At 46.2% G+C, this 26,803-nt stretch overlaps 1 protein-coding gene across 5 annotated transcripts in view; it reads left to right on the top strand.

The window, feature by feature from the left end:
* Window positions 1-26,803, top strand: part of itpr2 (inositol 1,4,5-trisphosphate receptor, type 2) — a 252,424-nt gene that overhangs the window by 174,903 nt on the left and 50,718 nt on the right. For all 5 annotated transcript variants that reach the window (XM_078235257.1, XM_078235259.1, XM_078235258.1 and 2 more), the window contains 7 exons: window positions 2,301-2,557; window positions 4,755-4,955; window positions 8,660-8,770; window positions 16,699-16,794; window positions 20,785-20,901; window positions 22,705-22,815; window positions 26,286-26,478. In XM_078235257.1, the coding sequence (XP_078091383.1) occupies window positions 2,301-2,557; window positions 4,755-4,955; window positions 8,660-8,770; window positions 16,699-16,794; window positions 20,785-20,901; window positions 22,705-22,815; window positions 26,286-26,478 (1,086 nt within the window). The remainder of the gene's footprint in view (window positions 1-2,300; window positions 2,558-4,754; window positions 4,956-8,659; window positions 8,771-16,698; window positions 16,795-20,784; window positions 20,902-22,704; window positions 22,816-26,285; window positions 26,479-26,803) is intronic.

Consider the following 26,803-nt stretch of genomic DNA (forward strand, 5'->3'; position numbering starts at 1 on the left):
TTTAGACAGTTACATGGGTAAAATGGGTATAGAGGGATATGGGCCAAATGCGGGCAATTGGGACCAGCTTAGTGGTAAAATCTGGGCGGCATGGACAAGTTGGGCCGAAGGGCCTGTTTCCATGCTGTTAAACCTCTATGACTCTATTGTGAAGACAACACAATGTATTTTTTCAATGCCTCTGCCCTGTTGCCTCTGATCATTTCTCCTGTTCTTGAGTCTCAGTCACCATTCTCCCCTTTTCAAAAGCTCCTTAATTAAAAAGAAGTGAAAAATGAATCATTTTCTCAGGAACAATACCACAGCTTTTACCTTGAAAGTAAGAATAAAATCGCCAAACACCTACTTTAAGATCATTAGAGAAGGAGCCAGCATAAATATTAATATAATCTGGTACTGCATATTGTATAATTATCTGGACAGTCATGGGACATAATGTTGTGGCCTTCTCTTTCCACTCAGTGGGAACAGACAGTGAGCAATGAGCCAGTTCAAACATCAAAAGTCCAGTTACGGGAAGACGATGGCCGAGTGGTATTATCACTGGATTATTAATCCAGAAATTCAGCTAATGTTCTGGATACCTGGGTTCGAATCCCATTACGGCAGATGGTGGAATTTGAATTAAATTTTAAAAATCTGTTGACCGTGAAACCATTATCAATTGTTGGAAAAACCCATCTGGTTCGCTCACGTCTTTCAGGGAAGGAAATCTGCCGTTCTTACCCGGTCTGGCCTACATGTGACTCTAGAGCCACAGCAATGTGGTTGACTCTCAACTGCCCTCGATAACTAGGGATGGGCAATAAATGCTGGCCAGCCAGCGACGCCCATGTCCCACAAATGAATTTTTAAAAAATCAACCCCTCTTATTACTTATTTCCTGCTTAGTCCTGGTTTCAATTTCAAGGCTTTCAAGGTTTGGAAACAGGCTTTCTTTTGGCAGGATGAATCCTAAGTCAGGGCTGGAAATAACCGCATGTTAATAATTTGGGATGAATTGGAGAAGGTGGGTCTCCTGCGGGAGAGATGGTAGAGTGAGAATTAGATACAGGTGGTCAAAATCATGAGTACAGAGAGAGAGAGAATTGTTCCCACTCATCGGGAAGAATCGAGCAGCAAAGGACTGTGATTTCAGATGATTGACTGGAGGAAAATCAGTAAAGGTGACACAAGGAGAAACTTTTTCGCACAGTGTGTGGTTAGGATCTGGAATGTACTGTCTGAGAGTGTGGTGGAGACAGATACAATCAAGGCTTTCAAAATGAATAGATGAAAAGAAAATATTTTTTTTGCTATGGTGACAGGGACTGGTGGGGTTAGCACAGGCAAAATGGGCCAAATAGTCTCCTGAGCTTTCAGAATTCTATGATTCTGCTCAAAGCCTCTAAGTAAAGTATTGGGGCCAGGGCATTATTCTGTTGGTATTGATTCTTGGTGCTTGTTGCAGGTGTTAATGGTCTGCCAACAGCTGGAATGGGATGTTTGGTTGAACTGTCCACTGGCAGTGTGAAAACCTTTCTCCTCGTGTCTCTGTTGCTGCTTTTTCCAATTATCTTCAATCTGTGCGCTCAGTTGGAATAGTGTTTCCCTATCCACTCTGTCCAGACCCTTCGTGTTTGTGAACACCTCTATCAGATCTACTCTCAACCTTCCCATCTGCAAGGAAAACGGTCCCAATTTATCCAGCCTTTCCTAAGTAACTGAGCTTCCTCATCTCAGGAACCATTCTTGTGAATCCTTCTTCAATTTCTTCATATAGTGCGGTGCCCAGAACTGGACTCAGTACTGTAGTGGAGGCTGAATGGATGTTTTATCCAGTGTGTGTTTCCACCACAATAGTTTGGGTCGCTCCCCCTCTGACTGAGATAGACATCCTCTGTGATCTCACTGCAACCTTTGATATACTCTGCTAGCAGTCTCCCCAGTTTGATCTTGAGGTCTCAATGAGGCCAGGGATAATGTGGTGGTGAGCTGCATTGGGTCAAATGTTTAGCTGCCCCAGAGGTGGGGGGGGTTTGTTGGCCTTGGAACAGAGTGACAGCCAGCACACGCCCCTCATTGTTCCACCTCCCCAGTAAGAAGTCTAACAACACCAGGTTAAAGTCCAACAGGTTTATTTTTGGTAGCCAGAGGTCAGGTTAGGCCGCCATAAATGACCTCTGAGCTTTCATGATCAACTCATCGACTAAATCAAAGCTTGCAAATTATCTTCCATGTGGCTCAAACAATATGTTCTTTACAATTATCAATGCAAGTCTTCTCAATCACAAAGCAAACCATCTCATCATATCTCCTAGTGAGGGATTCATCCTACCATCTCAAGGAAGGAGTGAAAAGTCAGCTGGCAGAGGCCTCAGCCGCCACGTACAAAGCCTATTACATGTACAGGAGGGAGATGGACCCCGAGGCTGATCTTGCCCCTGTGGGGAACGAGGGTGTTGGATCCGAGGAGAAGTCTCGAGAGGAAGAGGTTATGAGCCCGGCAGTTGCCATAATGGAGCCCATCCTTCGCTTCCTTCAGCTGCTGTGTGAGAACCACAACTCCGAACTTCAGGTGAGATCAGGGTCTTTGGGCAGCTGCGGGGGGGTGGGGCGGGGGGGGGTGGGGGGGTGGGGCGCTGCACACAGTGAAAAACTGTGCGATTTAGCACCCGTGATTCGGAAAGAGAAATGTAAAGCAAGTTCCGGCGTGCAATCAGTAGCGTTTGTATTTGTTGGGAATTGCAATTAAGATGCTGATCAGCACTGAGCGGGGGAACAGGATCAAAGGGCTGAATGGTCTCTGCCTGTTCCTAGTGTTGCCTCGGAGTTTCTCACTCGCTAGGTTTCCTGTCTGTTGTTGTCGGCCGGGAGGTCATGGTGCTGCTTTATCATTGGCTGATAAATCTCTAAATCAGATCACCCAAGATCTGCCAATATCAATAACTTGAAATTGATGTGAACTAGAACCATATCAATTTCAACTTTATTGTGCCCCCAGTTCAACCGTTGGTTCCTGTCTCATACTGTTAATCCTATCCCAAACCAATTGAAGTCTGAATCTGGATACCAATACTTCTCTTCATACTAGGTTCGTTTACAGAGTGCAGCAATGTCTGCACCTTACTGTCTAACCCGAGGTCCCAGCGGTCTCTCTTTATTAGTGCTCGAAGCACTGAATTAAGCAATACCCTTCACCTGTGTTTCTTAACATTATAATTAACATGCTTTTAAAATAGTCCACTCCCAAAAACAAGATGGTGACGTACAGAACTGGAGCAAATCTTTACACTAACCATAGGCATTTATTTACAGAGATACACATTCCAAGCGTGCACCTCCAAACCCAAATAACCCCAGTTTTAGGCTATCTATTTATTGTAGCACTGGTGAATCCCCAGTTAAGGCCCACCATCTTAATATAATTAAACACTGATGTAGTACACAGTTAACATGTCTAAGCCACAGAGGCAAGCTGCTTGGGCAATCCTGGTATGGGAAAAGAAGTAGAATAGGATGTCTTGATTCTCTTCCATTATCCCAACCCAACTCCAGTAGGATTACAGGGAAAATGGCAGGAAGATGGGACATTGAAGCTTACCACAACTCCCTTCTCCAGACCCAAATTCTTTCACGGGATGTGGACATTGCTGGCTAGTCCAACATTTATTGCCCATCCCTAATTGCCCCTGGGAATGTGATGGTGAACCGCCTTCCTGATCCGCTGCAGCCCATGTGTAGGTACATCCACAGTGCTGTTAGAGAGGGAGCTCCAGGATTTTGACCCAGTGACAGTGAAGGAACAGTGATATATTTCCAAGTCAGGATGGTGAGTGACTTGGAGGGGAACTTGCAGGTGGTGGTATTCCCATGTATCTGCTGCTCTTGTCCTTCTAGATGGTAACGGTCGTGGGTTTGGAAGGTGCTGTCGAAGGAGCTTTGGCGAGTTCCTCGGTACCACAGCTGCTAATTTAACCTGCAGTTTCTGCTGAGGGTCTCTTCAAATAAATTATTCAGCCGCCATTTTATTGTTCTGAAATCTCCAGAATAAATCACATCTGAAACACTGATTTACTGCGTCCTGTTTTCCACAATATAAGTTTCTTTTCCATCCTACAGTGGAGAGATTTTTCTTTTTTCTGAATCGTCTGTGGATGGTGGACACGGTTGACATTTATTGCCCATCCCTTTGTTGTCTTGTGAAGGGCCTGGGTGGGATTGTGGTTGGTGCAGACTCGATGGGCCGAATGGTCTCCTGCACTGTAGGGATTCTATTCTATGATTCTAAAGCTCACTGCCGCCTTCACAGGACAACAAAAGGATGACCCTATTCCCGTAACCCCTCTATTTACCCTCCTAACCCCCTGACAGAGGCAATTTAGTATGGCCAACCCGCACGTCTTTGGAGTGTGGGAGGAAACCGGAGCACCCGGAGGAAACCCACGCAGACACGGTGAGAACGTGCAAACTCCACACAGACAGTGAACCCGGGTCTCTGCCACTGTGAGGCGGCAGTGCTAACCACTGTGCCACCGTGCTGCCCTTTCTTCATGAATGGTTGATATTGGCTTTGATACAACTCTGTGACCTCTCTGGCCCCCTGTGTGGGCGGTTAGGAGACAACCACAATCTTTAGCTTCACCCAGCACATCTCAAACCTGAGATTTGAACATTCTCAGAAAGCCCGCACGGGGTTGCCCCTTTTTGAGTGTGAGTGGGATCTGACTGCTCCTTTCGGTTTTGATCATTTCTGTGTTTTGCTCTCTTTCCAGAACTTTCTTCGGCACCAAAACAACAAAACAAATTACAACTTGGTGTGTGAGACACTGCAGTTTATGGACTGTATCTGTGGCAGCACCACAGGGGGTCTGGGCCTACTGGGTCTCTACATTAACGAGAAGAATGTCTCCCTTGTCAACCAAACCCTGGAAACGCTGACTGAGTATTGCCAGGGACCTTGTCACGAGAATCAGGTAAACCCCAGGACGTCCAATTGAATCACATCCACATGTAACTTCTTGCTGCATTTGCTTGTTTTTTAAATTATTGTCACATGTATTAATGAACAGTGAAAAGTATTATTACTTGCGTGCTATACAGACAGAGCATACCGTTCATAGTGTTGCAAAGTTGAGTTTGTGAAGTTAGAATGTGATGCTGATAAAGATGCAAAATATTGTAAAAATCTGAAGGGAAAAAGCATTGTGTGGTCCCTTTAAAAGCTGGTGTTTTGTTGCAGTGGTCGGAGGTTTAAAATGCAAAGTACATCCAAAGTCCCAGACTGAAACATTTCTATCAAAACTTCAAGCAGTAGCCCTGACAAGGGAACCAGTTTGTGTTTGAATTTTGCCCAATCGATTTAAAGCAGGCACTCAGCTACCAAGAACCTATTAGATTTGAATTTGATGATGTTGAAAAAATCAGACCAATCCTATTGTAGGAAAATTGATAGGTCATCACAGGTATAAAAGAGAGCAACTGCTACCTCTCAATTCTCGAGAGGGAGAGAGCAGCTCTCCACTCTACCAGCTTCAGATCTCTCTTAAGAGAACGCACCATCTAACCAGTGAAAGATACCAAATCAGAAGAAACTTACAGACAGAGAAATCAACTGAGAAACTCTAGAAGGTTCCAAATGACACAAAACTTGGTTGTTTTTTTTTGTGAGTGACTAAATTCTATTATTATTTGTTAATGAATCATTTATTTGAATAACATTCATTACAATCTTATTTTATTCGGTATGTTACTTGGGTTTAGTTAAAGTTCCCAGTTAGTTAAATAAATAAATTAAGTGTTCATTTAAAGTGAGTGTCAGGTATTTCTGTTAGTTAACCACTAAACGTTACTGAAGTTCGGTTCACACCTTCACACACAGATTACGAGGCGAGGTATTCCTCTTTGGGGGATTCGGCGTTACTTCTCAAAAGGGGGACAACCTCTGCGTCGTAACAATAGAGAAGGAAAGGAGAGGGTGCAGAATGTAGTGTTACAGTCATAGCTAGGGTGTAGAGAAAGATCAACTTAGCGCGAGATAGGTCCATTCAGAAGTCTGACAGCAGCAGAGAAGAAGCTGTTCTTGAGTCGGTTGGTACGTGACCTCAGTCTTTTGTATCTTTTTCCTGATGGAAGAAGGTGGAAGAGAGAATGTTCTGGGTGCGTAGGGTCCTTGATTATGCCGGCTGCTTTGCCGAGGCAGCGGGAAGTGTAGACAGAGTCAATGGATGTGAGGCTGGTTTGCGTGCTCTCCCTCTCCTACACTATATCATTGCCTCAAGCCATTGGCCAAAATTGTACCCAAGTTAAAGCCGATTTGAGTGGGAAGAACTCGAGGATAAATTCCCAGCGTTATTTTCACTATTGAATTATAATTATTGGAATTGGATAATAATTATCACCAAAGTTATAATTCATACCTCTAAATGGCACGTGGCTGCTGAATAAACCTGTGGCCCAGTAATTGGTGTTTTGGCCTAAGTCTGGATGCCAATCCTGCGTCATGATCTACCTTGCCAATCGGAAGAGCAAATGGGATCAGTTATTATACACCATCATTAGGACCTATGTGCGGGGGGGGGGGGGGGTGCCCGTGATGACAGTGAAGACCCACTGGGGGGGCAGAATGTGGGTCACTGGCACTGCACCTTACCAAGCAGAGTTTGACCCCAAACCACATCAAGAGTATTAGACTAAGCAATCAAAAACTAGATCAAAGAGCTGGGTCTTAAGGAGCATCTTAAAGGCAGAGAGAATAGTAGAGAGGTTTCAGCAGGGGAATTCTAGAGCCTGCAGCCCCAGGCTGCTCAGGACATAGTGATTAATGCGATTATAATCAGGGATGCATAGTCACAGTTGGAGGAGGTCCGATATTTTGGAGGGTTGTAAGGCTGGAGGAGGTTACTGAGTTCGGGAGCAGCTATTGGGAAAGACTGGTCAAAGAGCAAGAACAGAAATCCTGACTCCTGGAGTCTGCTGCCCGGCAGCTGAGAGGGCAAAAGTGGTGGGACAGGGGTTTTGAGAGGGGAAAAATTGACAGGATCGTGAGGAGGGGAATCTTTAAACCAGGGAGTTGCTGGATGGTGAGTCAGTGTAGGTCAGCGAGCACAGGGATGAAGGGGCGATTGCTCACTTATCCGTGTTCTTTTCATTTGTTTTGATCTGAGTTAGGCAACTTCACAGGAGAGGTACGCATTTGGGAATGGGCATTTCCAATCATAGAATCCCTACAGTGCAGAAGGAGGCCATTCGGCCCTTCAAGTCTGCACCGACCACAATCCCACCCAGGCCCTATCCCGTTACCCCATGTATTTACCCTGCTAATCGCCCTTATGCTAAGGGGCAATTTAACATCAACCTAACCCACACATCTTTAGAGTGTGGGAGGAAACCAGAGCACCTGGAGAAAACCCACACAGACACAGGGAGAACATCCAAACTCTATGGGCGGCACAGTTGCACAGTGGTTAGCACTGCTGCCTCACAGCTCCAGGGACCCAGGTTCGATTCCTGGCTTGGGTCACTGTCTGTGTGGAGTTTGTACATTCTCCCCGTGTCTGCGTGGGTTTCCTCCGGGTGCTTCGGTTTCCTCCCACAGTCCAAAGATGTGCGGGTCAGGTGGATTGGCCATGCTAAATTGCCCCTGAGTGTCAGAGGGATTAGCTAGGGTAAATATATGAGGCTGTGGGGGTAGGGCCTGGATGGGATTGTGGTCGGTGCAGACTCAGTGGGCTGAATGGCTGCCTTCTGCACTGTAGAATTCGCTGATTATCTTCATAGACAGTAACCCAAGCTGGGAATTGAACCTGGGTCCCTGCGCTGTGAGGCAGCAGTGCTAACCACTGTGCCACCCAGGAGATACAAGAGAGCAACAGGAGTTGGCTAATAACATTATGGAACAATCTATCTGTTAGAAACATAGAAACATAGAAAAACTACAGCACAAAACAGGCCCTTCGGCCCCACAAGTTGTGCCGAACACATCCCTACCTTCTAGACCTACCTATAACCCTCCATCCTATTAAGTCCCATGTACTCATCCAGGAGTCTCTTAAAAGACCCTATTGAGTTTGCCTCCACCACCACTGACGGCAGCCGATTCCACTCGCCCACCACCCTCTGTGAAAAACTTCCCCCGAACATTTCCCCTGTACCTACCCCCCAGCACCTTAAACCTGTGTCCTCTCGTAGCAGCCATTTCCACCCTGGGGAAAAGCCTCTGAGAGTCCACCCGATCTATGCCTCTCAACATCTTATATACCTCTATTAGGTCTCCTCTCATCCTACGTCTCTCCAAGGAGAAAAGACCGAGCTCCCTCAGCCTATCCTCATAAGGCATGCCACTCAATCCAGGCAACATCCTTGTTCTGATAGCAGGATGTGCAGTTTAGATATGCAATTGTTGGAAGATAATGGAGACTATGATGCATGTTGCAGGTAGAACTAGGTTTTGGGTGGTAGTGAATCAGCTGGCCTCTTGAGGTTAATTCAGGTGCAGCGCAAAGCAGACTGACAATGTCCTTTCCCTTGTTCAGTATCACTGCTGTCTCACGACCTCACTGAACCTTGTGTTAGAAAAGTTGCCATTGACCAAAATGTGCAGCCTTTGCAACAGCTGCTTGTGTTTCTGTTCAGAGGTTAAACAATCTGAGGCATTAATGTTTAATTGTGTTTTGTGCAGACTTGCATCACAACCCACGAATGCAACGGGATTGACATTATCATAGCACTTATCCTCAATGACATTAATCCCCTCGGGAAGTACCGGATTGACCTGGTCTTACAGCTGAAGGTAAGCTGGTTGGATCCTTTGCTTTAACACTCTTTGTTTTCAATGTTTTCCTGCTGTCAGCCTGATGCGGGTGAAAATTCACTCCACTTGAAGAATTTGGAAACTTCAAAAACAAACCAAGTATGCAAATTTGAGAAGTTTAAAGTTTATTTATTAGTGTCACAAGTAGGCTTACATTAACACTGCAATGAAGTTATTGTGAAAATCCCCGAGTTGCTTTGTGAACTATTCGTGACACCCACAACACTGTTACAAAGAACATTCCAGGAGTTTGATTCAGCCACAGTGATATATTTCCACGTCAGGATGGTGAGTGGCTTGGAGGGGAACTTCCAGGTGTCCCCATTCATCTGGGTGCCTGTTCGGGTACACTGAGGGAGAAATTAGCACTGCCAATGCACCCTAACCAGCATGTCTTTCGGAGTGTGGGAAGAAACCGGAGTACCCGGAGGAAACCCACACAGACACGGGGAGAATGTGCAGACTCCACACAGGCAGTCACCCAAGCCGGGAATTGAACCTGGGTGGGTCCCTGGCGCTGTGAGGCAGCAGTGCTAACCACTGTGCCACCCCAATGTAATGATGTAAACACTCTTGAAGACCTTATTATTTATAAAGGCAAAATACTGCGGATGCTGGAATCTGAAACAAAAACAGAAAATGCTGGAAGATCTCAGCTGGTCTGACAGCGTCTGTGGAGAAGGAATAGAGCCAATGGTTCGTAACTAACTCTATTCTCTCTCCACAGATGCTGTCAGACCCATTGCGTTTTTCCAGCGTTTTCTGTTTTCGTACCCTATTTTTTATGATGTTCAAAAGTTTAATTGAATGTATCCCATGGCCTTCTTTCCAAGGGGGAATTCTCCCATTGTCCTGGTCAAGCAGTCATTCTCTTACAAAGAGAGATTGAGCAGTTTAGGCCTGTACTCTGCAGAGTTTAGAAGAATGCAGGGAGATTTAATTGAGGTCCATTAGATGCTACAAGGGATTGGCAGGGTAGGTATAGGGTGTATGCTTCCTCTTGTGAGGCAATCTAGAACGAGAGGACATACTTTTAGGATGAGGAGTAGCAGATTTAAAACGGAGATGAGGCGAAACTACTTCTCTCAGAGGGTGGTGAATCTGTGGAATTCACGACCCCAGAGTGGAGTGGATGATGGGACGTTGAGTAAATTTAAGGAGGAGATAGACAGATGTTTAATTAGTGATGGGGTTAAAGGGTTATGGTGAACGGGCAGGAAAGTGGAGTTGAGTCCGAGATGAGATCAGCCATGATCATATTGAATGGAGGAGCAGCCTCGAGGGGCTGAATGGCCTACTCCTGCTCCTAGTTATGTACAATCAATATATTAAAACATTATCTTTCTTATGAGAGATTGCTGTATGCAAATTATCTGCTGCATTTCCTACATTAGAAAAATGACAACATCCCCAAAAGTATTTAATTGACTGAAAAACACTTGGAAGTTCCAGAAGCCCTGAAATTAGGCGCAGAAATGCAAATATTTCTCTCAAATTAGTCACCATTTCTCCACAGAACTCTCGCAGGAAAGGGATTGGCTTTAAATTTTGGGTTGTTCATGTAAATTGGCAGAGATAGTGGTGTAGTGGTAAAGTTACTGGACAGCCCAGAGCACATGGGTTCAAACCCCATCACAGCAGCTGGTGGGATTTAAATTCAATTAATAAAATCTTAATTATAAAGTTGGTCTCGGTAATGATGACCATGAAACCATTGTCAATTGTCATAAAAACCCATCTGGTTCACTCATGTCCTGTAGGGAAGGAAATCTGCCGTCCTTACCTGGTCTGGCCCACATAGAAACATAGAAGATAGGAGCAGGAGGAGGCCATTCGGCCCTTCGAGCCTGCTCCGCCATTTATTACGATCATGGCTGATCGTCCAACTCAATAGCCTAATCCTGCTTTCTCCCCATAACCTTTGATCCCATTCACCCCAAGTGCTATATCCAGCCGCCTCTTGAATACTACATGACTCCAGAGCCACAGCAATGTGGGTTGCCTCTTGACTGCCCTCTGAAATTGCCAAGTGAGACATTCAGTTCAAGGGCAACCAGGGATGGGTAACAAATGCAGGCCCAGCCAGTGACACCCACGTCCCGAGAAAGAAAAAAAGTAATCCTTTAAATATATTTAGACCAAGAAAGGCACCAAACACTGGTGGGTAAATAAAGCATTTTATATGTCTATATATGTCTAAGCATATCAAAGAAAAGTACAGCACAGGAGCAGAGCCTTCAACCCTCCAAGCCTGCACCGATCATGATGCCTAAACTAAAACCGTGTGCACTTACGGAGTCTGTATCCTTCCATTCCCATCCTATTCAAGTATTCGCCTGGTTGCCCCTTAAATGCCACATGACCGCATGCTGCTTGTACCTGCTCCCGCCACCTCCCCATGCAGCGCATTCCAGACATTCACCGCCCTCTGCGTAAAAAAACTTGCCTCTCACATCTCCTCTAAACTTTTCCCCACGCACCTTAAACCTATGTCCCCAAGTACTTGACTTTTCTACCCTAGGAAAGAGCATCTGACTATCCACTCTGTTCATGCCACTTGTAGACCTCTATCAGGTCGCCCCTCAACCTCCGTTATTCCAGTGAGAACAAACCGAGTTTATTCAACCTCTCCTCATAGCTAATACCCTCCAGACCAGGCAACATTCTGGTAAACCTCCTCTGTACCCTTGCCAAAGCATCCACATCCTTCTGGTAGTGTGATGACCAGAATTGTACACAATATTCTAAATGAGGCCTAACTCAGGTTCTGTACAGCTGCAGCATGACCCGCCAATTTTTATATTCAATGTCCCAACCAATGAAGGAAAGCATGCCGTACGCTTTCTTGACTACCTTATCCACCTGCGTTGCCACTTTCAGTGATTGGTGGACATGTACGCCCAGATCTCTCTGCCTGTCAATACTCCTAAGGGTTCTACCATTTACTGTATAATTCCTACATGCAGTGGACCTTCCAAAATGCATTATCTCTCACTTGTCCAGATTAAACTCCATCTGCCATTTCTCCACCCAAGCCTCCAACCAGTCTATATCTTGCTATATCCTCTGACAATCCTCTTCACTATCTGCCACTCCTCCAATTTTTGTGTCATCTGCGAACTTACTAATCAGACCAGCTACATTTTCCTCCAAATCATTTATATAAACTGCAAACAACAAAGGTCCCAGAACTGATCCCTGTGGAACACTGCTAGTCACAGCCTTCCATTCACTAAAGCACTCCTCTATTGCTACCCTCTGTCTTCTATGGCCAAGCATAGAAGGAGTGAACCCACACAGACATGGGGAGATTGTGCAAACTCCACTCAGACAGGCACCCAAGGCCAGAATTGAACTCTGGTCCCTGGCGCTGTGAGGCAGCAGTGCTAACCACTGTGCCACCATGATGATTTAAAAGGGCAGCTGCCTCTGTAAACATGCATGTGTGAACCCCGGCCCAACTCCACTCTCGTCCCTGTGAAACAGGGGCAGTTGGGGGGAGGGGAGGGTGGGGTGGGATTTGGGGTTTCCGGGTAGGTCTGCCATTTCCTTCATGGTTGAGAGGCTAGCCACCATGGTAAAAATCTTGGTTATTGTGTTGGAGATCCAGCTGCTGAGGCAATTAAGGGTCCATAATGGCTGTGATAAATGTTTATTGAAGGAAAGCAACATCATTCACTGTTGCGATTGTTATTCTGTGGTATGCGGCAATGAATTGTACTGGAGTAACTGTTGCTCGCTGTGTTCATACACTGCAATGTATAAACAAAACTTGCATTTATGTAGCACTTCTCATGACCTCAGGACATCCCAAAATTCCCCATGGCCAAGGAATGACGATTTGAATTATATTCACTGCTGTGATGTACAAGCTTTAAAAAAAAAAGTTGTGAATTTGTGAGACAGACGAAAGTGAGAGAGAAATATGCAGAGAAAGCCAATGAGGAACCCTCGCCAAATGTGTGTGAGAGGCTTACAGAGGGAGAAAAGAAAGAATGAAAGACTGGGTGGCACGTTGGCACAGTGGTTGGCACTGCTGCCTCACAGCGTCAGGGATCCGAGTTCAGTTCCCGGCTTGGGTCACTGTCTATGTGGAGTTTACACGTTCTCCCCATGTCTGCCTAGGATTTCCTCCGGGTGCTCCCACAGTCTATAGATGTTGGGTTGATTGGCCATGCTAAATTGATCCTAGTATCGGGAGATTAGCAGGGTAAATATGTGGGGTGAGGGGAATAGGGTCTGGATGGGCTTGTGGTTGTTGTGGACTCGATGAGCCGCCTCCTGCACTGTACACATTTTATGATTCTATGATTTTAAAGAACAGAAGGGATACCGAATGAATGAAAAGCTAGGGAGTAGAGGAACAGTTGAGAAAAGTACAATTGTTTCGTTCATGAGAAAAGTGATGAACAGTCCAACAGGAGGCTGATTATCTTGCACACGTTTAGCGCACTCCAAAGTGGCAAGTTTCATCCTGGGTTCCCCTGACCCACAGCCAAAGATTTTTTCTGCAATTTCTAATATCAAGTGCCATTAATCTGTAAATGAGCTCAGACTGTGCTTACCCCATAACAGTTCAGGCTCAGAGTGGGAGAAGCCCTACGTCAGAAAGAAGAAAGGGAGATGTGCCATAATATAAAGCTTTTCCTGACCTCAGGACTTCTCAAAAGCCAATCAACTACTTCCTGAAGTGTAATTTGCTATTGTAATGTAGGGAAATGTGGCAGCAAATTAGCAAGGTGTTACACCAGGGATTACTGTGTGTTTCAGCCTTCTGAGGAAAGAGCGTTTCACCCTCCACAGGTTCAGGGCTGGCCACTGCCCTTGCTTGGCCAACATCCACACATGGGGCATTAGACAGGGCATTAGTGCGGGCGGCACGGTGGCACAGTGGTTAGCACTGCTGCCTCACAGCGCCAGGGACCTGGGTTCGATTCCCGGCTTGGGTCACTGTCTGTGCGGGATCTGCACGTTCCCCCTGTGTCTGCGTGGATTTCCTCCGGGTGCTCCGGTTTCCTCCCACAGTCTAGAAGACATGCTGGGTAGGTGCATTGGCCGTGCTAAATTCTCCCTCAGAGGAGTTTGTTAGGTGTGTCCAGGAGAGTTTCCTGACACAGTATGTGGATAAGCCTACTAGAGGAGAGGCTGTACTTGATCTGGTGCTGGCTAATGAACCTGGACAGGTGGAGGATCTCTCAGTGGGTGAGCATCTTGGGGATAGCGATCATAATTCTATCTCCTTCACGATAGCATTGGAAAGAGATAGGATCAGGCAGGCTAGGAAAGTGTTTCTCTGGAGTAAAGGGAAATACAGTGTCATCAGGGAGGAAATTAGACGGGTAAATTGGAAGGAGGCATTCTTGGGGAAAAGTACCGAAGGAAAGTGGAGGATTTTCAAGGAATGTTTGTCTGGAGCTCTGCATGACAACGTTCCGATGAGACAGGGGGGTGTTGGTAGGGTACGGGAACCGTGGTGCACGAATGTTGTGATGAACCTGGTGAATAAGAAAAGAGAGGCGTACAGAAGGTTCAGAGAGCTAGGAGGTGTTAAGGATTTAGAGGAGTATACGGGATGTAGGAAGGAGCTTAAGAAGGAAATTAGGAGAGCGAGAAGGGGTCATGAGAAGGCCTTGGCGGGTAAGATTAAGGAGAATCCCAAGGCTTTCTACAAATATGTCAAGAGTAAAAGGATGAGATGTGAAGGCATAGGACCCTTAAAAGGTGAAGGGGGAAAAGTTTGTGCGGAACCGTTAGAAATGGCGGAGCTGCTTAATGAATACTTTACCTCGGTATTCACGGTGGAAAGGGATCTGGGTGGTTGTACTGCTGGTTTGCGGTGGACAGAAAGGATCGAGCATGTGGACATAAAGAAAGAGGATGTGTTGGAACTATTGAATGGCATCAAGGTTGGTAAGTCGTCGGGACCGGATGGGATGTACCCCAGGTTACTGTGGGAGGCGAGGGAGGAGATTGCGGAGCCTTTGGCGATGATCTTTGCATCGTCGATGGAGACGGGAGAGGTTCCGGAGGATTGGAGGATTGCAGATGTGGTCCCTATATTCAAGAAAGGGAACAGGGACAGCCCGGGAAATTACCGACCGGTGAGTCTAACCTCAGTGGTTGGTAAGTTGATGGAGAGGATCCTGAGAGACAGGATTTATGATCATCTAGAGGAGTTTAGTATGATCAAAAGTAGTCAGCACGGCTTTGTCAAGGGCAGGTCGTGCCTTACGAGCCTGGTTGAGTTCTTTGAAAATGTGACCAAACACATTGACGAAGGAAGAGCGGTGGATGTGGTCTATATGGACTTCAGCAAGGCGTTCGATAAGGTCCCCCATGCAAGACTTCTTGAGAAAGTGAGAGGGCATGGGATCCAAGGGGCTGTTGCCTTGTGGATCCAGAACTGGCCTGCCTGCAGAAGGCAGAGAGTGGCTGTGGAGGGGTCTTTCTCTGCATGGAGGTCAGTGACCAGTGGAGTGCCCCAGGGATCTGTTCTGGGACCCTTGCTGTTTGTCATTTTCATAAATGACCTGGATGAGGAAGTGGAGGGATGGGTTGGTAAGTTTGCTGATGACACCAAGGTAGGTGGTGTTGTGGATAGTTTGGAGGGATGTCAGAAGTTGCAGCGAGACATAGATAGAATGCAAGACTGGGCGGAGAAGTGGCAGATGGACTTCAACCCGGATAAGTGTGTGGTGATCCATTTTGGCAGATCCAATGGGATGAAGCAGCAGTATAATATGAAGGGTACCATTCTTAGCAGTGTAGAGGATCAGAAGGACCTTGGGGTCCGGGTCCATAGGACACTTAAATCGGCCTCGCAAGTGGAGGATGCGGTCAAGAAGGCGTACGGCGTACTGGCCTTCATTAATCGAGGGATTGAGTTTAGGAGTCGGGAGATAATGCTGAAGCTTTATAGGACCCTGGTTAGACCCCACTTGGAGTACTGCGCGCAGTTCTGGTCACCTCATTACAGGAAAGATGTTGAAGCCATTGAAAGGGTGCAGAGGAGATTTACAAGGATGTTGCCTGGTTTGGGGGGCATGCCTTATGAGGATAGGTTGAGGGAGCTTGGTCTCTTCTCCCTGGAGAGACGAAGGATGAGAGGTGACCTGATAGAGGTTTACAAGATGTTGAGAGGTCTGGATAGGGTAGACTCCCAGAGGCTATTTCCAAGGGCTGAAATGGTTGCTACGAGAGGACACAGGTTTAAGGTGCTGGGGGGTAGGTACAGAGGAGATGTCAGGGGTAAGTTTTTCACTCAGAGGGTGGTGGGTGAGTGGAATCGGCTGACGTCGGTGGTGGTGGAGGCACACTCGTTGGGGTCTTTTAAGAGACTTCTGGATGAGTACATGGGATTTAATGGGATTGAGGGCTATAGATAGGCCTAGAGGTGGGGATGTGATCGGCGCAACCTGTGGGCCGAAGGGCCTGTTTGTGCTGTGGCTTTCTATGTTCTATGTTCTATGTACCCGAACAGGCGCTGGAGTGTGGCAGCTAGGGGAATTTCACAGTAACTTCATTGCACTGTTAATGTAAGCCTACTTGTGACACTAATAAATAAACCAGTGCCAGACTCTATGTGCCTCAGAGAGTGAGCAAACTATGCAGCACATCATGGAGGAGTGTCCAATCCACAGACTCAGCGGAGGACAATCCGCACTCAACACAGCAGGAGCAGAGCGACTGCTTGGTTCAGACACTTAGTATTTGCTCAATAAATAAACGGGGTGTGACAATCCTATTATAAAACAGTACATCTTCCTGACTGGCCATTAGAAGCCTCCCTTTCGATCTCCAGTCCCAGAAGGAATTCGGTTTGGAGTTGCTTTTAATGAAATGAGATATTGCGCTTTAACTGTTTTGTTTTAATAGAATATCTTATGGGTTTTTTTGTTGCAAAACAGAACAATGCTTCGAAACTTTTACTCTCCATCATGGAGAGTAGACATGACAGTGAAAACGCGGAAAGAATTCTCTACAACATGCGGCCTAAAGAACTGGTAAGAAACTTAAACGTTATTCTGGAATATTCTACAGTTCTATCTCCAACTAACCAGAGCTTCTAAAAGGCTCTTCCCTCGAATGACAATGTCTAATTTAGTTTTAGTCGAAGTAGGGAAGGAGGTAGAAGAGGGGGAGGGGTAGCATTATTGGTCAGAGATTGTATCACAGTGTCAGAGAGGAGGTTTGATGAGGACTTATCTGTTGAGGTAGTATGGGCGGAGATTAGAAATAGGAGAGGAGAGGTCACCCTGTTGGGAGTCTTTTATAGACCTCCTAAAAGTTCTAGAGAGGTTGAGGAAAGGATTGCGGAGTCAATCCTGCTTAGGAGTGAAAGTAATAGGGCAATTGTTATGGGGGATTTTAACTTGACTAATATTGACTGGAATTGTTATAGCTCTAGCTCGTTAGAGGGGTCAGTTTTTGTTCAAAGCGTACAGGAAGGTTTTTTGACTCAGTATGTAGACAGGCCAACTAGAGGTGAGGCTATATTGGATCTGGTGCTGGGAAATGAGCCAGACCAGGTGCTAGACTTGGAAGTTGGTGTGCATTTTGGTGATAGTGACCACAATTCGGTTACGTTCACCTTAGTGATGGAAAGGGATAGGCATGAACCTCGGGCCAATGGTTTTAGCTGGGGGAAGGGTAATTATGAGGCTATTAGGAGAGAATTAGGAAACATAGGTTGGACTAGGAGATTACAGGGACTGGGAACGTCCGACATGTGGAGTTTTTTCAAGGAGCAGCTACTGCGAGTCTGTGATAGGTATGTCCCTGTCAGGCAAGGAGGAATTGGTAGGGCTAGGGAACCGTGGTGCACCAAAAAAGTTTCTTTGTTGGTTAAAAAGAAAAAGGAGGCTTATGTTCGGATGAGACGTGAGCACTCGGGTAGTGCACTAGAAAGCTTTAGATTGGCTAAGAGGGAGTTGAAGAGCGAGCTTAGAAGGGCTAAAAGGGGACATGAGAAGACTTTGGCGGATAGGGTTAAAGAGAATCCTAAGGCGTTCTATAGGTATGTCAAGAACAGAAGGTTGGTTAGGGCAAGTTTAGGGCCAGTTATAGATGGCAGAGGGAAGTTATGTGTGGAACCGGAGGAGATTGGTGAAGCATTGAACCAATATTTCTCTTCGGTGTTCACGCAAGGGGACATGAATATAGCTGAGGAGGACACTGGGTTGCAAGGGAGTAGAATAGACAGTATTACAGTTGATAAGGAGGATGTGCAGGATATTCTGGAGGGTCTGAAAATAGATAAATCCCCTGGTCCGGATGGGATTTATCCAAGGATTCTCTGGGAGGCAAGAGAAGTGATTGCAGAGCCTCTGGCTCTGATCTTCAGGTCGTCGTTGGCCTCTGGTATAGTACCAGAAGATTGGAGGTTAGCGAATGTTGTCCCATTGTTTAAGAAGGGGAACAGAGACTTCCCCGGGAATTATAGACCGGTGAGTCTCACTTCTGTTGTCGGCAAGATGTTGGAAAAAATTATAAGGGATAGGATTTATAGTTATTTGGAGAGTAATGAATTGATAGGTGATAGTCAGCATGGTTTTGTGGCAGGTAGGTCGTGCCTTACTAACCTTATTGAGTTTTTTGAGAAAGTGACCAAGGAGGTGGATGGGGGCAAGGCAGTGGACGTGGTATATATGGATTTTAGTAAGGCGTTTGATAAGGTTCACCATGGTAGGCTTCTGCAGAAAATGCAGATGTATGGGATTGGGGGTGATCTAGGAAATTGGATCAGGAATTGGCTAGCGGATAGGAAACAGAGGGTGGTGGTTGATAGTAAATATTCATCATGGAGTGCGGTTACAAGTGGTGTACCTCAGGGATCTGTTTTGGGGCCACTGCTGTTTGTAATATTTATTAATGATCTGGATGAGGGTATAGTTGGGTGGATTAGCAAATTTGCTGATGACACCAAAGTCGGTGGTGTGGTAGACAGTGAGGAAGGGTGTCGTAGTTTGCAGGAAGACTTAGACAGGTTGCAAAGTTGGGCCGAGAGGTGGCGGATGGAGTTTAATGCGGAGAAGTGTGAGGTAATTCACTTTGGTAGGAATAACAGATGTGTTGAGTATAGGGCTAACGGGAGGACTTTGAATAGTGTGGAGGAGCAGAGGGATCTAGGTGTATGTGTGCATAGATCCCTGAAAGTTGGGAATCAAGTAGATAAGGTTGTTAAGAAGGCATATGGTGTCTTGGCGTTTATTGGTAGGGGGATTGAATTTAGGAGTCGTAGCGTTATGTTGCAACTGTACACAACTCTGGTGCGGCCGCACTTGGAGTACTGTGTGCAGTTCTGGTCCCCACATTACAGGAAGGATGTGGAGGCTTTGGAGAGGGTGCAGAGGAGGTTTACCAGGATGTTGCCTGGTATGGAGGGGAGATCCTATGAGGAGAGGCTGAGGGATTTGGGATTGTTTTCGCTGGAAAGGCGGCGGCTAAGAGGGGATCTTATTGAAACATATAAGATGATTAGAGGTTTAGATAAGGTGGATAGTGATAGCCTTTTTCCTCTGATGGAGAAATCCAGCACGAGGGGGCATGGCTTTAAATTGAGGGGGGGTAGTTATAGAACCGATGTCAGGGGTAGGTTCTTTACCCAGAGGGTGGTGAGGGATTGGAATGCCCTGCCAGCATCAGTAGTAAATGCGCCTAGTTTGGGGGCGTTTAAGAGATCCGTAGATAGGTTCATGGACGAAAAGAAATTGGTTTAGGTTGGAGGGTCACAGTTTTTTTTTTAACTGGTCGGTGCAACATCGTGGGCCGAAGGGCCTGTTCTGCGCTGTAATGTTCTATGTTCTATGTTCTAATTGTTGCTGTGTTTTTAGTCCTCATTGAGCAGGTTTGGTGGATTTGCGACTGTAACAATTTAAGATTGAGGCCGGATTTTTGGCATGGATTTTGGGAAGTTTTAAGGACTACAGTGTCACTGAAGAATGGTGGGTGCGATCCCGATTCTGGGATTCCCTGCAACCCCAATCTCCAGTGGTGCGGGATGAGGGTGGGGATAGTGGGGCTGCTCCTTGCTTTCCTGGCCGTTTCCATTTTGGCAATACACGCTTCCCAGAGTTTTTGTGTGGAGCCAGGCACGCGTCTCCATGACTCGTGGCTCACGGCCCCTCGGGGGAGCTGTGAACCATTGCATGGATTTGGGATTATTTAGAAAGGTGCAGTCAGAAGGCCTGACCCATTTCCCCTTCATGCCAACTCATACCACCCCCACCCATCTCCATGGCTCTTCATACCCTCCATGCCAACTCATGACACTTCTATGCCCATTCACCCATTATGCACGATGTACAGAACTAATGAACCCTATAGTAACAATGGCATATCTGAAACGGCTTCGAAAAACACCTATTCATAAATTCTTGGAAAAATACCAGTGTTCCTGCAACCCCCCTACCCCATTAAAACATCAGCAACAGAAACTTTGCACATTTGACACCTCTTAAGAAAAGAACAAAGAAAATTACAGCACAGGAACAGGCCCTTCAGCCCTCCAAGCCTGCACCGACCATGCTGCCCGACTGAACTAAAACCCCCTACCCTTCTGGGGACCGTATCCCTCTATTCCCATCCTATTCATGTATTTGTCCAGATGGCCCTTAAAAGTCGCTATCGTATCTGCTTCCACTCCCTCTCCCGGCAGCGAGTTCCAGGCACCCACCACCCTCTGTGTAAAAAAACTTGCCTCGTACATCTCCTTTAAACCTTGCCCCTTGCGCCTTAAACCTGTGCCCCCTAGTAACTGACTCTTCCACCCTGGGAAAAAGCTTCTGACTATCCATTCTGTCCATGCCTCTCATACTCTTGTAGACTTCTATCAGGTCTCCCCTCAACCTCCGTCGTTCCAGTGAGAACAAACCAAGTTTCTCCAACCTCTCCTCAGAGCTGATGCCCTCCATACCAAGCAACATCCTGTTGCATCTATGACCTATGAACTTTCATGATTCATCACTCAGAGCTGGCTGTGTTTTCTTTTGAAGGTTGATGTTATAAAGAATGCTTACAATCAAGGTGAGGAGGTCGATAATGAGGAGAATTCAGAGGACTACATCTCTCCCAAGGATGTGGGCCACAATATATATATTTTGGCCCATCAGGTATATTGATCCATCCCTTATATTTGCATATGGGTTTTCCTCCGTTGTATATTGGCTTGGGTACTTGGGCATATTTCTGTATCGGATTCATGTTACTTTGTCAAACGCCAACTGCTCCTGGCAGGATGCGCTCAAATGCATATTCTGCCTTTTTCAGGGTGTCCCACCACCCTGCTGAGTCTCTGAAATACTTTTGAAGAATAATCATTGCTGTGATGTGGGAAATGCAGCAGCAAGCTCGTACATACCAGACATCCACAAACAGAGATGTGGGTTAACTACACATTTTAGTTGCTGGTTAAGGGTAAATATTGGCCAGGACGCTGGGGAGGAATCTCTAGCTAGTGTCCTGGAATTTTTTGATGTCCTGGTCAATGCTTATCTCTCCCTCAACATCATCAACACTAATCTTTTGGCCGTTATCTCATTGCAATTTGCTCTGTACAAATTGGGTGCCATGTTTCACATGTCTTCCTTTTGATAAGGTTCTGATGTGAAACAGGGCGCACCACATCCTCTCCACGTTGGTGCAAACGGTTACTTTGCAATGCACTTTTTAAGCAATTTTTAAATTCCTTCTTAGGATGCCAGCATCACTGGCAAGATTGGCATTTATTGCCCAACTCAAGTTGCCCTGATGGGGAGGGAGGGTTTGGGCGGGGGTGGCGGGGGGGCAGGTGGTGTCATGGCGAACCACATTCTTGAACCTCCAATCATAGTTTGATACAACTGAGTGGCTTGTTAGCAACCACAGAAAGCAGTTAAAAATTACTTAAAGACTTGAGGACGGAAGTTATTGTGGCACGGTGGCACAGCGGTTAGCACTGCTGCCTCACAGCGCCAGGGACCCAGGTTCAATTCCCAGCCTCGGGTCACTGTCTGTGTGGAGTTTGCACATTCTCCCTGTGTCTGCATGGGTTTCCTCCGGGTGCTCCGGTTTCCTCCCATGGTCCGAAAGACGTGCTGGTTAGGTGCATTGGCCATGCTAAATTCTCCCTCAGTGTACCTGAACAGGCGCTGGAGTGTGGCAACTAAGAGATTTTCACAGTAACTTCATTGCGGTGTTAATGTAAGCCTACTTGTGACACTAATAAATAAACTTTAAACAGATTTCCTTCCTGGAGGACACAAGCAAACTAGTTGTGTTTTGATAACCATCCAAAAACTTCACAGTCGCTTTAACTGTCTTTATTTCCGAATTTAAATTCTCCTGCGGCCTTGGTGAGGTTTGAACTCGCATTCCTGGGATCCTTAGTCCAGTAACATAACGGCGACACCAACCTACCCCCCATACTGTACGGAGCAAGAAATGTTGAAAGAGGATCTTGCACGAACATTGCACCCTTTACATCTCAAAACTTCTTGAAAGATTTCACTATCAATGAAGCTCTTTGTGAAGTGTAATCGGAGCGGTGCTGTAGGCAAACACCAGCTGCCAAGTTATGCCCAGTAAGATTCCACTAACTGCAATGAAGGGGCCAAGTCTGTTCCATTGGTGTTGGCTGACAGAGGATTGTTGGCCTCTGCTCCTCTCTGAGTGGTGTCATGAGGCCTTTTACTGGACAGGCGGGCATGGCCTGGCATTTCCAGGGCCTTGGTTTCAGGTTTCATCCATCAGACAGTGCCTCTGACGATGTAGCACTCCCTCAGTGTCACTCTGAAATGTCAGCCTAGATTGGACCATGTAACACGTTGGCAAAGAGCTATTGCCATGGTACGCTAACGCTCCGTATTTCGCAGTCACCATTTGGGACGGAAAATTGGTTTCTACAAGGTGTTGATATCTTTCTGTTCCTTTTGCAGCTTTCGCAACACAACAAGGAACTGCAGCTGAAGCTGAAAGCAGACTCTGATTCACCAGACAAAGGCAGTGAAGCGTTAACTCATTATGCTAATCACACAGCGCAGATTGAGGTATGCTGTCCATATTGGAGTACCCGCTTTGACATTCACTCAGAGAATCATTGAATCCCTACAGTGCAGAAGGAGACCATTTGGCCCATCGAGTCTGCACTGACCACAATCCCACCCAGGTCCCATCCCCATAACCCCACATATTTACCCAGCTGACACTAGAGTCAATTAACATGGCCAATCGGCCTAACCCGCACATCTTTGGACAACATGCTGTTTCCTCTGAATCGAAGGGTGTTAATCAAAAGAGCAAATCAAGTTGTGTGACTACTGGGACGTTGGACAAACGTGGAAGTGGTAGCATCAATTCCTCTATATTTATAAAGTTTAAAGTTCATTTATTTGTCACAAGTGGACTTACATTAACACTGCAATGAAGTTACTGTGAAAATCCCCTAGTCGCCACACTCCAACGCCTGTTCGGGTACACTGAGGGAGAATTTAGTATGGTCAATGCACCCAATCAGCATGTCTTTTGGACTGTGGGAGGAAACCGGAACACCCGGAGGAAACCCATGCAGACACGGGGAGAATGTGCAGACTCCGCACAGACAGTGACCCAAGCTGGGAATCGAACCCGGATCCCTGGCGCAGTGAGGCAGCAGTGCTAACCACCGTGCTGCCCCTATATTATAGAAATTAAAAAGAAATCGCCTCTCAGCTGGAACAGGAATATTTAATTTATTCCACCCAAGAATTCACAACATAGTCACTCACGAATTTTCAAGGGTTACTCTCTGGTGTCCAGTTATATTCACTGCTTTCCCCCATAACTCTTCATTTTGCTTTGATCTCATCCAGCACTGAAGGAGACCCTTCGGCCCATCATGTGTGAAATCTATCTATTTAATCCCGCTCTCCTGCTCTTTCCGTCTGGCTCTGCTTATTTCTCCCTTCCAACTATCTGTCCGATCCTCTTTGGAAAGTTACTGTTGAATTATCTTCACCTAGCCTCTCAGGCGCTGTGTTCCAGATCATGATTACTGACTACCTTCCAAAGATGTGTGGGTTAGGTTGATTGGCCATGCTAAATTGACCCTTAGTGTTAGGGGGACCAGGAGAGTAAATATGTGGAGTTACGAGGATAGGACCTGGCTGGGATTGTTGCCAGTGCAGGCTTGATTTGCCAAATGGCCTCCCTCTGTACTGTAGATTCTATAATTCTCGGTAAGGATGGCAGATTTCCTTCCCTAAAGGACACCAGTGAACCAGGTGAGTTTTTCTGACAATCGGCAATGGTTTCATGGTCATCAGTAGATTCTTAATTCCAGATATATTTTACTGAATTCAAATTTCACCATCTGTCGTGGTGGGATTCGAACCCCGAACATTAGCTGAGTTTATGGATTAATAGTCTAGCGATAATGCCACTAGGCCATCGCCTCCACGTAGTGGATAGTGGGGGGAAAGAAAGTGCTCTGTCAGGGAGGTAAGCAGAGAATGTCTTATCCCGTAGAGTGGAGAAATCCTGCCCTCCTTTGGGGTCAAGTTTGGGTGGAAGGCTACCCAGTGAGATTGGGAATTGGGATGAAGCTGAAATTCAGACACCTTTGAAATTCCATATTTCCCTTTGGATACCTATTAATGACCCAGACTTGGGTATCCAGAGGATAATTTCAAAGTTTGATCATGACATGAAAGTTGAATATGTAATAAACAATGAGGAGATCAGTAACAAACTTTAAGAGGACGTAGACTGACTGAAATAGTCAGCTGAAATTTAACACACGCAAAAATGAAGTGATCTGGTTTGGTTAGAAGAATGGGGGGTGCGGGGGGGTGTTTGAGGGGGGAAGATGACAGTATAGTGCTAATGTCACTGGAGTAGTAACCCAGAAGTCTCATTGTGACGGCTGGTGGAATTTATATTTAATTAATAAATCTGGAATTGAAAGCTAGTCTCAGTAATCGGGACTATGAAACTATCATTGTCATAAAACTCCACCTGGTTCACTAATGTCCTTACCCGGTCTGGCCTACATGTCACTCCAGAGCCACAGGTATGTGGTTGACTCTCAACTGCCCTCTGAAATGGGCAAGCAAACCACTCAGTTCAAGGGCAACTAGGAATGGGCAATAAATGCTGGCCCAGCCAACAACACCCATGTTCCATGAAAGGATTAATTATGGACAGTATAAAGGTTATGAGGGTTACAGGAACAGAGAGTTCCGTAGTGTTTGCCTTTATGAAACATTGGTTAGGTTCAGCTGAAGTGTGGTGTCCTGTTCTGGACTTGATGCTTCAGGTAGAAGGTGTTGGAGAGTTTATAAAGGAGATTGGAGAGGCTGGGATCACTGTCCTTCCAACAGAGAAGGTAACGGGGAGATTTAACTGATGTGTTTCGAATGATGAACGCTTTTGACCGAGCACATGAGGAGAATCTGTTTTCACTGGCATGCGTGGGGAATGAGAGGACACAGGTTTAAGGTAACTTTGCTAAAAAGCCAGAGGGCAGATGAGATTTCTTTTGACGCCACAAGTTATAATGATCTGGAATGTGCTGTCTGAAAGGATAGTGGAAGAAAATTCAATAATAACTTTCCAAAGGAAATTGGAGAAATACTTGAATGAGATAAAATTGCAGTAAGATGAATTGGATAGCTTTTATAGAATCATACAGTGCAGCGGAGGCCCTTTGGCCCATCGAGTCTGTACCGACATGCGAGAAACACCTGACCTGTCCACCTAATCCCATTTACCAGCACTTGGCCCATAGGCCTGAATGTTATGACGTGCCAAGTGCTCATCCAGGTACTTTGTAAAGGATGTGAGGCCGCTCCCACCCTCCCAGGCAGCACATTCCAGATCATCACCACCCTCTGGGTAAAAAAGGTTTTTTCCACACATCCCCCTAAACCTCCGGCTCCTCAGCTTGAACCTGTGTCCCCTCGTGACTGACCCTTCAACTAAGGGGAACAGCTGCTCCCTATCCACTCTGTCCATGTCTCTCATAATCTTGAACACCTCAATCAGATCTGCTCCAACAAAAACAACCCAAGCCTACCCAAACTCTTTCATAGCTTAAGTGTCCCCTCCCAGTCAGCATTCTGGTGAATCTCCTCTGCACCCTCTCCAGTGCAATCACATCCTTCCTATAATATGGCAAGAGGGCACAGATTTAAAATAATAGGCCAAAGAAGCAAAAGTGACATGAGGAGAAATATTTCCACACAGCGAGAGGTTAGGATCTCGAATGCACTGTCTGAGAGTGTGGTGGAGACAGATTCACACAGCGAGTGATTAGGATCTGGAATGCACTCTGAGTGTGGTGGAGGCTGATTCAATCGAGGCTTTCAAAAGGGAATTAGACTGTTATCTGAAGAGGAAAATGTGCCAGGTTACGGGGAACAGGCAGGGGATAGCACTAATGAATTGCCTTTTTGGAAAGTTGGTGCGATGGGTTGAATGGCCTCGTGTGCTGTAACAATCCTGCAGCTGATCTCAATCTGATTCTACTTTCCATCCTCAGATCGTACGCCATGACCGCACCATGGAGAAAATCGTCTTCCCTGTGCCCAGTACTTGTGAATATCTCACCAGCGAGTCCAAGGTTAAGGTGTTCAACACGACGGAGAGAGACGAGCAGGGCAGCAAAGTGAATGACTTCTTCCAGCAAACAGAGGATCTGTACAGCGAAATGATTTGGCAGAAGAAGATTCAAGGTCAATATTCCCATCAGATCTGCATGGTGTTGGCATCTTATGATCACACTCAGAGCTTGCTTTTGTTCTTCTGTTATTTTAGGAATGACTAATTAGCTCTTGTGGTGTTTAAAAGTTCCCCCACTGTGAGGGGGCATTTCTCCAAGAAGGAAATCACTTCCGATCAATTCTTCATCCACCATCAGATTCATTTTTTTCGGCCAATTATTTTCTGCTCCCCAGAATCTAGGCATCTCCAATGGGGGAAAGGGCAGGGTGGCACAGTGGTTAACACTGCTGCCTCTCAGCGCCAGGGACACGGGTTCGATTCCCGGCTTGGGTCACT

This window comes from Mustelus asterias, chromosome 19 (assembly GCF_964213995.1).
Source record: "Mustelus asterias chromosome 19, sMusAst1.hap1.1, whole genome shotgun sequence".
Lineage (NCBI taxonomy): Eukaryota > Metazoa > Chordata > Chondrichthyes > Carcharhiniformes > Triakidae > Mustelus > Mustelus asterias.